This window comes from Amia ocellicauda, chromosome 18 (genome assembly GCF_036373705.1).
Source record: "Amia ocellicauda isolate fAmiCal2 chromosome 18, fAmiCal2.hap1, whole genome shotgun sequence".
Classification (NCBI taxonomy): domain Eukaryota; kingdom Metazoa; phylum Chordata; class Actinopteri; order Amiiformes; family Amiidae; genus Amia; species Amia ocellicauda.
Window position 1 is genome coordinate 18,094,954 of NC_089867.1, and position 12,780 is coordinate 18,107,733.

The 12,780-nt window shown below is 38.1% G+C and overlaps 1 protein-coding gene across 1 annotated transcript; it reads left to right on the forward strand.

Moving 5' to 3' along the window:
• The first annotated feature begins 4,197 nt into the window (after window positions 1-4,197).
• Window positions 4,198-6,310, forward strand: foxl2l (forkhead box L2-like). The gene is made up of 2 exons (XM_066691128.1): window positions 4,198-4,314; window positions 4,402-6,310. Exon 2 carries the CDS (start codon window positions 4,406-4,408, stop codon window positions 5,261-5,263), a length of 858 nt encoding a protein of 285 aa, XP_066547225.1. The 5' UTR covers window positions 4,198-4,314; window positions 4,402-4,405; the 3' UTR covers window positions 5,264-6,310.
• Window positions 6,311-12,780: the final 6,470 nt, after the last annotated feature.

Sequence of the window (12,780 nt, forward strand, 5' to 3'; positions counted from 1 at the left end):
GCTTCAATTTGGGCTCTCCATCTTGAACAACAGCCAGCTAACTCTTTACTTGATAATTGATCTAACAAATTAGTAGCAAGGTTCCCCAGTGCAGAAGATAACAAAGGGACTGGTTTGAAGGAGCTCCACCTTACACCAAAGCCCTTTCATCAGTAGCAATTTAATCCATGACAGGTTTTACAAGGCGTATGGGGGAGCCAACGCTACTGTAGGTCTGTGGGTCGGCCAAGCTTGTAACCTTATAAGTACCTATACACAGACGGGCTGCTGTTACCGGAACGAGAGCCCATTGGCAGTTGAACGGGAAGTGAATGATACTGTTCTAGAGCGACAGTCAAACAGGACAGGAAAGGACTTTTGAAAACAAAGGCTTGAGACATGAGGCAGCTTCGGCTGTGTAAACCACCTTGAGTAGTTCCAATTGCTTCAACTTCAACTTTCTTTGCTTTATGTGAGCTCTCTTTCATCAGCACATTCCCCCTGGTACTCCCGCACTTCGATAATATGATTGCTAATTGACAATAAATACAATCAAGTTTTGTGTTTTTTATTTTTAATTATTTTTTTCTGACGGATTGGAAACGTTTTTTATTTAGTGTGGTGGAAAAGTAGCTGTCATAGAAGTGAAATAAGTTTTCAAAGTTCTTTCTTTACTTTTTTAATTTTAAATTGTTCAATGGAAAAAGCATACATAATTAGTTGTTTATTTGGTTCTTGGTTTTCTTAATTTTATTTTCGTTCTTGTTATATTTACTACAAATCTGAAAATGCCATGAGGGGGTTATGTGCAACCTCTCACCCCCATCCTGCATGGAGATTTCTCTCACACAAGAGTAGACTGTCATGTCAAACATAATAAAAATGGGATTTTCCAAATGCTAGACCAGCAGGTCATTACTTGCAAAACACCAATAGAGGTAGACCAGAAAATCCTGAACATCAGATTAACCCAAGGATATGATTTAGTATTTATTTTACTGTTCATTGCAGTATCAGATGCATTGCTTAGCTGGGTTGTTTCATAACTTAGAAAGGCTTTGAAATATTCTTGTTTATTTCTCAAATACATATCTGAACCTCTGTGCATTGTTTAATAGCTGTTCCTTTGCAAGCCAACATTCACTATCTGAGTATGTGACTTTCCTTAGACAGGTTACACTACTATACAAATTTAAACATCATTTATCTTTTCTTTCTCTCATTTTTCCTTCTTTCACTTCCCGAATTACAACTGCAACTTCAATGTTGATACTGTTTGGAAAGTCAAAATGTCTGTTGGGTACATCTCTGTAAAATTATGTAAGCTCTCTCTGGCAGTGAGAGAACAGAAGTGTAAATGCCCCGAAAGAGAGAAGCAGGGGTGGCTTTGCCTGCATTCTGCAATCCTCATTTAACTGCTGCATTGCCTATTCTGGTGATAAAACACAAACTTTTGTCTTGATTCATTTTGCTAGTTTGAAAAGCAGTAAATTATACTCACTGTATAGATTTCTACAGTTTTATTTACATTCTATAGAAAGAAGGGGTGGGCAGCCCTCTTTCTTGGGCACCTTATCTCCTGCAAGTTTTCAACACTTTGTCAAGTCATAAGTCATCTAATACCTGCAGCACCTGATCACCTGGACCAATTAAGCCCTAAATCGGTGTCCTCTTATTTATCTGTTTTCGGAGCTTTCACGTATTCCAACAGGGTGTGCCAGCTGAGATTGGCACTATTGGCAGGGGTTATTTTTCTTAAGTCTGCAATGTCTAGGGTCCAATTCAGCCCATACACTTAATGAACAGGTAAATACCATATATTATCATCACAGGGCTTTTTATTTGTGAAAGACTGGTGCTGGGGGTGCACTTATTAGTAGGATTGCAATTGGCATATCTTTATCTGCAGACTGGATTAGCTGACCAGTCTGTGAGGCAGGAGTTTCGCTCAGACTGTCTCTGCTGTAGTGCTTTCTCCTATCCTCCTGTCCTTACCCAGGCCTGTGAGAAGGCACTGTATTTTCACCATTACCCTCAAACTACCTTTTTTAAGAGTTACACACAAGCAGACATAATTTAAATTCCTTTAGTATAATATTTACTGTAGTCCGAGCAATTGAGAGCAAATAAAAGGCTTGCACAGAATATGAAATGATTTTCAGCTTTGGTGCCAGTAAGCTCACAGTGCTAGTGCACCATATGACCAAGAAAACTGCATCATGCCGTTTGCATTGAAGACTTATATGGTCGGTGCACCTGTTTGTTGTTTGTTTTTTATTTTTGAATGTAAATTGTTGTAATTGGTGTGATAATACATTATGGGGAAACTCGCGATGCAAGGTTTGCAAAATATTGTTGATTCTTGCTGATATTATTGCATGATTCCTTGCCATTACGATGTTTAGGGAGACAGTGCCATGTTTATGCACGGGACGAGGTCTTGTCGATACAAATGCCAAGTTACCAAGATACCAAAATAATAGCTCTGCGAAAGGTACAGAAATATTCTGCTTTAGAAATATGCGACTTTTCGTGGTAAACGAAAAACAAACCAACACTCAAAACAGCAGAGATGCAAATTGACTGATACCGGTATCAACATCTAGGGTTTTTCACATTCAAGAAAGTGGGAAGGAAAGCTGTATTTCACAGTCCAACACAATAATTACTATTGATCGACAATTAATTCAGCTTCAAGAGTTTCTTTCCTTATATTTCAGCACAATACAAAATATAAAAATGAAAAGATAAAGTTACATTGACCATTTTTAATTGTTTTAAATTGTATTACTAGTATGATTGCTGTTATTGAGAAGGAGACTTATTTTGAATGAAACAGAGGGAAATGCGTCCCTCCTGTGAACAGAAAGAGAGAAATATTTTTTTGTTGGACAAAATCAATCAATATCGGTTGACTGGGGACAAACACATAGTTTGTGGCTAGATACACGAGGATGATCACATTTTAGGATGAACTGCTAATTATACATTTATTTTCTATCATTCAAAGTAAGTAAAGTATAGCCCCATTAAAAAAAATGTAGACTGTTGGCAAGTTAATGTATTTGTAAGTGAGTAAATAGTGTAGTGTAACAATATATTAACGAATTGTTGTCATTTTATTATGAGTTACTATCATTTCACAAAATGTGTCTTTAACTGAGTTTGTCATTTTAACTCAAGATAGCAATTACTCTTCTACACATCTTCCCGGTTAACACACCGATGGTCGGTGTCATGGGGAAAAGTTGTACATTTCCTTCTGGGGTGGAAGTTATTAATTCGTTGCAAATTATAATCGGCGCAATAACGCCTCGTCCTGAGCCGGTAAGATCATCCACAACTTTGCATTACAGTTGATACCTGTTGTTCTCGTTTTCAGTAACATTATTAAAAATCAATTCAATTAAGAAAATGTGATTATGGCTGTTCTATTTACACTCTACTATTGGTTAATTTGTTCACATGTTTTTTCTGATTTTTAAAATCGCGCCTGAAATTATTGTATAAATTGAGGTTATAACAATACCCTGCTTTTTTATAGTTTTATTCATTTATAATACGTATTAAATTAATATTATTATTTGTTTTATTCATAGATTATTTTATGTTTTATTTTGTCACATATATAAAAGAACATATGAAAAGCCAAATACGATTCTGGGGAAATGTATAGAAGAGCAGGCGCAGTCGCGTCTATATATATATATATATATATAATGTATGTTTTTGGATATAAAATGTGAAATGTCTTTGTTAGTTTTGGTTTCAGAGTCACTGAAAAATCTAAAAGGTCAATTCAGACAGCTCGTTGCGCTTAAATAAAACAAAGTAATTATTGTTGATCAGTTCTGCCCTTGCTTTCCATTTTGATTGATATTTTTCTGCTCGGTCTTCATCTTTCTTCTTTTTTCTTTTCTTTTTTCTTTTACAAAGTGGCACCTGTCAATTAAACTAGTATAACGCAGTTCCATGCTAGTGAATGTCTCAATATAGTTCTTTTGAAACCGTGCTTTTGGCAGAGTAGTTGCTTTTCTAATTTGTATTTTATTTTGGGGGGTGCAAAAGGTTTGGAAGTGCCCCCGATCAAGGCTGCCCGAAGTCAAAACTATCTCATTTGCCCTCTGTCTGAACCCAAACAAACGTGTTAACTTCTGGTGACCGAGGAGAAGAAAAAAAGGGAATTATATGTTGTTTTTTCTTCAATGAGAGAAGAGCGGGGGATGTAGTCTCCACGCAGCCGGCAGCTCTGTGATGTGGGAGGGGTTAACAAGATCAATTTAAAAACCTGAAAGACAATCCGCGCAGGGAAGAGTCGGCAGGCTGTCCCGCCAGGTATAGCGACGCGGCTGTCGGGTTCAGGTGTGCATTTGGGTTTCCCTTTTATATCTGTTTTATCGATTTTTTATTTTATTATTACAGACAAATGGACACGTTTGCGGACAGAGAGCAGATCTCCCTTCACCATGAGGAGCGACCGGATTGTGCGAAGGATCCCATACAGACGGGCAGCCCGGGAGACGCGGGGGGCGGCGAGGAGCCGGAGAAGGGCGACCCGTCTCAGAAGCCCCCCTATTCCTACGTGGCCCTGATCGCCATGGCCATCCGGGAGAGTCCAGACAAGAAGCTGACGCTCAACGGGATCTATCAGTTCATCATCACCAAATTCCCGTACTACGAGAAAAACAAGAAGGGCTGGCAGAACAGCATCCGCCACAACCTCAGCCTGAACGAGTGCTTCGTCAAGGTGCCCCGGGAGGGAGGCGGCGAGAGGAAGGGCAACTTCTGGACTCTGGACCCGGCCTTCGAGGACATGTTCGATAAGGGGAATTACAGGCGGCGGAGGCGGGTGAAGAGACCCTACAGACCCCCCTCGGGGCCCTACCTGCCGGGGAAGCCTTGTCTGAACTATGCGGATCCTTATTACTTGCACCAGGCGCCGAAGTACTTGCAGGCGCCCTTTGGCAGTAACTCCTGGTCTCTGGGACAGTCCAGCCCGTCCATGAGCTACCAGCACCCCCAGCCCGGCAACGGGGGAGGCAGCCCTGTGTCCATGAACGGCTACTGCAGCTCCCCGGTGAACGGATACGCCAGCCACCACCTGCACCCGTCCTATAGCGCTTACCACCGACACCAGGGTCTTCTGGTGTCCCACTCGGGCGGGTCCTACACGGGCATCACTCAGCCCATCAGTCCCGGCGGAGCCTCGGCGTCACCCGGCGGCTTTCACCAGCTGTCCGGCTCCAGACAGACAGAAATGTCGCTGATGCATTATTATGATTGACAGACACTCTCGGACTTTAAATGACTTTTTTTTTTTTTTTAGGACATTTGATATTTCTAGTTGTGCGTGCGTGCCTCTGTGCTTGATTTATTTTTTTGGGGGGGGCAAATATATATTTTTGTAAGTGACCTTTTTCCGTACAGCATCGCGCTGGTCCGGCTGGTGTCAGAAGGGCTGGTGAAATCCGGAGTTTGTGCACCTTGTTCCGCACTGAAAGTTATGCATCTAAATTCATATCCAGGCCTGTTTTTTTGTTAAGCTAACATGCAAACACACACGTAGACATGTGTATAGGCTGTGTGTGTAGGCCTGTATCATATGTGTTATTATTAGTGGACATTCCTGCATATTGCACCCTTCAAATTAAGAGATTGAAATGCACCTCTTCCAAAGAAATGTCACATTGTTAAGGAAAAATAGTTTGCTTTCCCATTTGAATGTTCAGTTTTACTTTATTTGTTAGGAAAGCATGCTTCAATTCGCATGAACTTGCTCGTTATTGTTATGCAATTGTTTTTGGTTGTTAATTGTTGTTAAAGGGAGGAAAAGAAGGATTATTGTTGGATGTCATAGCAAAGCATACAAACATCCAAGTGTAGCCATCTTTAAATACGTCCTCAAAATATGGCACTTAGGGATTTCCATGGGCAACCCCTTAAAAAGGCTTCATTGGTTTATTTAAGCTGAGAGTGAGCTGTACAGTTTTGAATTTGCTGTGTGTTTTTTTACCTGTTAAAACAGGTTGCGAATAATGCAGGTTTTAAAACCATAGTGGTTTTATCCGGTTTGTTCTGTGTGTAATCTGTCGGTTGTGATACTTACGTTTTTGATGAAATGGACCATTAGTGAAACTATTGTACAGGTCTTCGCACGTCAATGCTGTTCGCCATCCGCGCAGGCCTGTCTTTCCCCGTGTTTCCCTCCATTTTATTGTTACCTTGTTTTTGCAAAAAGAAAACTATAAAAAAATATTGAATATGAAGGCCAGTTTTTATATTTTTCTATTGATTCTGTTAAATAATTAAAAAAAAAGGTTTATCAATGTGATTTAATTGTCTTGTTTATTTCATTACAATGTGAACAATCAATATTTACAATCAATTGCAGTGATATAAGCTTGACTTGTTTCTCTGAGGGGCTCTATCACGATCAAAACGTGCATTCAATGTGGGGCTGACATTGTGTTTAAAGAGCATTTTAAATCAGTGGAGTTTGGTTGTACATTTGATATTAATGCCGAAAAAATAATCATGTAAAACGCTCCCCTCGATAGTTTAATTGTCAGTTTCAGATACTTATTTTAAACTAGGTGGTGCATTTAATAGATAATGCAACATTAAACCAAAGACGACAGAGCGTCTCTGCGCAGGAATAGCAAGACTCGGTGTATCTGCTCCAGCTTGAAATACACATTATGTCTTATATATGCAGCTCTTATCGGTAATTGCCTGGCCAATTTCAGGTTAATTAATTTAATATTATCACTTAGAAATTACAGGTTATAAATTATTGAATTGAATAGAATGTCAATATTTATCTATAGCAAAAGGCAGTCTATGGGAAAATACACCAAGTTACAAAATAAAACGAGTTTCCCGCAATTGTTTCTTGTATCTTGGCCAATAGTTTTGATATTTCCACTTTAGTTGGCTGAGCCATTTTGTAAATTATTTTTTTTCCCCACATGCTGATAACGTTTTTGGAAGATACAGATATTACATGAACACTCTATTGAGCTTAAATTGGCAAGTAGTGTGATGTTAATTGTTAATATCTATTTAATATTGGGCCCAGTAATCCAAAGTGTTACCGCTTTATCTTGATATATATTATATATGTGTGTGTTTGGGGTGTTGAAAATAACGATTTGAAGGGGGTACACAATAGCACTAATTACACCGACTAGACAAAACAATCACCAGAGCTCTTTCAAGCAGCTTAATATTCGTGTTGTGTTGTTTAATTAATGCCTCCCCGTAATTAGACATACATTTCATGCTATTCATTAACTGTGTTGACGAAGCCTACCTGTTCGTTTTAAGCAGGCCTATACACAACACAAGACTAACCTGACAGAAATCAAGAAAGAAAGATGTATATTTCATAATCTGTTACCTGTATGAAATTAAATTAAAAATACGCTGCACTTTTTAGTACAAAAACATGGTCATTTTATGAGTAACCGATCGTAACACAAAATGCGCAATGAACAGTACCGAGCAGGCCCTGCGCACACAAGCGCCAGGCGCGGCCGGTGACCCGGGATCCGGGATCCGGACAGCGGCTGAGCGGCGGCGGCGGCGGCGGAGGGTGCAGCTGGCAGGGGTCTGGGACTGGCACTGAGATATGGGTTAAACTGTCAGCATTCACACATTTAGACTTAATTGAACGCATTCTAGAAGTTGCAAATAATATTATTATTTGCAACAATTGTCAGTAGTCTAATGTTTATTCATTGTTTGTAGGAAGTGTAGCCTCTGAAGCCTTTACACGAGTCTTTAATATTTAATAATAAGACTGCATTAAAATTAGTGTCTTTTAAGGCAGAAATATCATTCTATACTACAAATAATACAATTCATAATATCCATGAAGAATACTGTTTAAACATTTCAGTAAAGCATTTAATCAACGAATTTACATAAAAAATATAGTGTATTCTAGTTATTACGTTATATATATATATATATATATATATATATATATATATATATATATATATATATATATATATATATATATAACGTAATAACTAGAATGACATTGTGCCAACCGGGATATATATATATATATATATATATATATATATATATATATATATATCCCGGTTGGCACAATGTCATTAGACACTGTTATTATTGTTGTTGTTTTTAATGTTAAAATTATGTGGTTTAATTATATTCTATTATATATGTGTGTGTGTATATATATACAGCTCTGGAAAAAATAAAAAAGATACCACTGCAATTATTTCTTAAATCAGCATCTCTACATGAATGGCAGCCATTCCATTCATATTTTTTTTCGGAAATTGGGAGAAATGTTGTCAGTAGTTTATAGAATAAAACAAAAATGTTAATTTTACCCAAACACATATCTATAAATAGTAAAACCAGAGAAACTGATAATTTTGCAGTGGTCTCTTAATTTTCTCAAGCGCTATATATATATATATATATATATATATATATATATATATATATATATAATTACACAATACATAAACGATAAACACTGTATATATTATATATTTTATATATAACGACTTATAATAATATGATATATTATAATATGTACAATCTCTTTAAAGGAAATAGCTCCAATTGCTCTTATAAAGAAGGTTACAATTATGCATCACTCTTAACAAAACGAGACAATTATGATAAACTTTCAGCTTTTTTAACGGTAGGATACATTAATATATTAAAATGAATATTAATAGAAATTCATATTTACTGTTATAACGAATATTATTATTAGTATCACTTGATTTCTAGCAGAATACTGCAGTAATGATAGTTATATGCTGTATACGTAGTTAGTCATCACAACATAAACTGTAAAATTATTGTTAGGCTATTGCTTTAAAAATACATTATTTGTTTTAAGTATGATATTGAACATGTTAACCTAAACTAATACAAACCAGACAATTCAATACATTGAATAAAGACGTATTTTGCCTACAAATGTCCCTTTACTAAAATTAGTTTGTGAAGTTATTATTATTATTATTATTATTATTATTATTATTATTATTATTAGTAGTAGTAGTAGTAGTAGTAGTAGTAGTAGTAGTAGTAATACTGGTTTGGTGGATTAAACTGATTCAAGTTACATTCAACAACACAATTCCAATGTATTTTTTTTTAATTACAGGGAATCATAAAATGTTACTGCCCTGCTGGTTTTTGTTCCAACCGAGGTCTTCATTACTTAATTTAACTGTATATTGCTGTGTTAATTCAATTAAGGATTCAATTAAGCAATTAAGACCTCGTTTGGAACAAAAAACAACAGGGCAGGAGGTACTCCAGGACTGGTTTGAAAACCCCAGCAGTACAGGATACAGCATCAATAATGCAATAATGCAGTGTCAGTAATGTACACAGCAATAGTAATGTGCACAGCAATAATGCAGTGTCAGTAATGTGCACAGCAATAGTAATGTGCACAGCAATAATGCAGTGTTAGTAATGTGCACAGCAATAGTAATGTGCACAGCAATAATGCAGTGTTAGTAATGTGCACAGCAATAGTAATGTGCACAGCAATAATGCAGTGTCAGTAATGTGCACAGCAATAGTAATGTGCACAGCAATAATGCAGTGTCAGTAATGTACACAGCAATAGTAATGTACACAGCAATAATGCAGTGTCAGTAATGTGCACAGCAATAGTAATGTGCACAGCAATAATGCAGCACTAGTGCAGGGAGAGCACCGCCAGCTCCCTCCCGGCGCGTTTCAGGGAGAGACAGAGACCTCTGGCGGCGGATCTCTGAACTGCACAAACCGAGAGAACTTACTTAAGTGCTTTTTCATTAGACAAATGGTCAAATAGCAACGAGAAAGCTGCGGAGTCTATTGCGCATTAATATCCCAGGATTATAGTGAGGTATTGCGCCTGTTCTCATTAATAGCAACGACTATGAAACCATCTCCAAGACTGTGAAACAAATATATAATGAATTGTAATAATCCTTCAACATGCAAATACTAGCCAAACAAGGAAAACACACCCGATGTATAGTATGGCTTAGCAAAATGTTATCTATTCATCCGCTTCTTTTGGTTGGCTTGTTTATATGTCGTAAAACTACTGAATTACAACATAGCGGTTTAGCTCATAGGTATTCCCTCTCACAGTCTTGCTGTACCTGTCCTTGTGGACGTTTTTCTGTGTGCTAGCGCCACCCTGTGGAAGGTTGTAACGAGGAGCTCCTGGCCGGACCAGCGGGGTCCTATGCATGCATGGAAATGGCGCCCCAGTACTTTTGATTATACAGTATTTTTCGGTTGTTATTGTCTGTCGCAGTGTTACACTACAAAATAATTGTGTAATCATGCGATTCCACATGTGTCGCAAGGGGGCTTTCCTTCTCATTGCAACATTTACAGCAGCCCGGTGCTGCTCTGGGAATTGATTGTCTATGTTAATTGAAATTATTCAAATTGTCATAGGACACAACTTTTCTTTTTTTAAATCACAGCTTCCAATCTCTGCCAGCTGTCAGCAGTATCCATTATGCAAGGGAACTAATCATAGTAAATTCCTATATCACGTACATAGAAACTAAATACCGAAAAGACAAAAAGTGTTGTATATTATACATCCCAACCTGAAACCCGCTCCACCGATACCCGAGGGCAAATACACTGTAACTGTCCATAAGGGTAATGAAACTTTTTTGATACATAAAACAGCTTAAATAATCATGCTGGAGACTGGCATTGGATTTATAGAGTACTGGCATGTAGGCATTGGAATTGATTTGCATAGTTTTCTATATTTTCATTACAGCTACTTCATTTGTATGCATTGTAGAAAACAGCACATGTAACAAGACTTGTCTCTAATTACAACACGAGAGAGAGTCAGGGCGGGTACGTTTATATCAAGATCTGAAATACGCGATCAGTCACAGTTTGAATGGATGGATGTGCTGCTCGACTGTATCCCCGGCTGTGCGCGTTGCTCAGCGCGGCGCTGTGGAGCCCTGCAGCCCCCGGACCCGAGCAGGAGCCGCCGCCGCCGCCGCCGCAGCGCCCGGCCCCCTCGGACAGCGTTTCTCAGGGGCAGCCGCAGACAACACAGCTAACTGTGGACCGAAACCAACAACGGAAACCTTATGAGTTGCAACCCGCGACCAAGCCGAAAACAAGCGGACTTTTAAAAGCAGTCCTTCGTCACCTGTCTGCAGCTGCACACTCGCCTGCTCTGCAGTCAGAGGCCACCGGAAAAGCCAGGCATCTGAGGGCTGGCTGGCAGCTCTATTCATGTGGCAGGTGAGCTAGGCTATTAACTAACTATACAACTGATTTAAATCTTCAGGTATCTCACATTATTGCAGTTGTTGTTGTTGTTTGTGCTGTGATGAAGACTCCCATTGCATAGCTGTGGGTCCTGTTCCATGTTTTCCGAGCTGCAGGAGTTGCCCACTCTCTGCTGGTGATCTGGGCAGTTACCTAGCATAAGGAAAGTCGTCTTCCATGCACAAAACAAGTGTGCCCTTCAGTAAAAACAAGTCGAAAAGTGATTTAAACCCCCTTTATTATAATGAAACATGCTGTTGAGTTTATTGTAGCATGGTCCAGTATATTTGAATATGTTCACACTTTATTTTTGATCAATTTAATATCTTTAAATTTGAGAACAGATTATTATTATTAGTTTTATTGTGTGTTTGTTTCATATCAATGATTTTGCTTCAGAACTGCTCGTAACTCCAGAAGAGATAATGAGGAAAAATGTTGGAGAGAGATGTTTCACCTAAAACAGTAAGCCTTAAAAAACACAAATACCCTTGCACACAAACCTACCTATCTATCTATCTATCTATCTATCTATCTATCTATCTATCTATCTATCTATCTATCTATCTATCTATATTGTTCTTCTATTATTCACCGCAAAGAGATGTGGCAGCACACTCTGCAGTGTTCTCATCCCCCGAGTTATTTCTGTATCACACAGTTTAGTATTTCATGTCAAGGTGATGAGAGATGAACCGAGCTACATGGTGACAATTGCGGTCATGAAAGGGAGTTTTTCTGTAAACAAATTAAATTAAAGTGTTTGAAGTGTAAACAGACTGTAGTCGACCACAACATGTTTTTGAGGCTGTACACAGGCTCTGTCACAGATCACAGACCTGGTCCTCTAGCCATTGGAAAAGAAAAGAGAGGAACAGTGTGCAGCCCAGGCATGCATACAACGGATGCTTCACACGTCTGCCTTTACTTTAAATAACAGTTGGCCTTCAGCTTTTAACTTTTTATTAAGATGTATGATTTCAAGCACACATTATTAGTAGTCAGTGATTTTGCCTTTTACTTTGGTAAGGCTTATATAACTGCCTAATGCAGACACAATTTTAATATCTGCATTTTCTTCTTTAATGTGTTTGCAGCCCTCTATTTCTCTGCAGTCTGATTTGTCATACCAAATGGCCGCCTGTTCATTTCAGCAGCAGCAGCAAACCATACCCTTGTCCAAATGGAGATGTCCTTCGCTTCAGCCATTTTATTTGTTGGGCCAACTGAGTTGAATCTCTGCCTGGAAAAAATAAGTAATTGTTTTAATCTCCAATTAAACAAATCATCACAATCATATACAATGAGGGGAGAACATTATATTTTGTAAGAGCCATGCATTGTTTTAGAAATGTTATAAAATAAATTTCATAGGCATTCAAATCGGTGTAAATCCATACAAGATTATGGAAAACAATATACAATTCTAAGAAATACACAGAAAAGCAAAATACAATTTAAAATACAGTTATAAAGCAAATG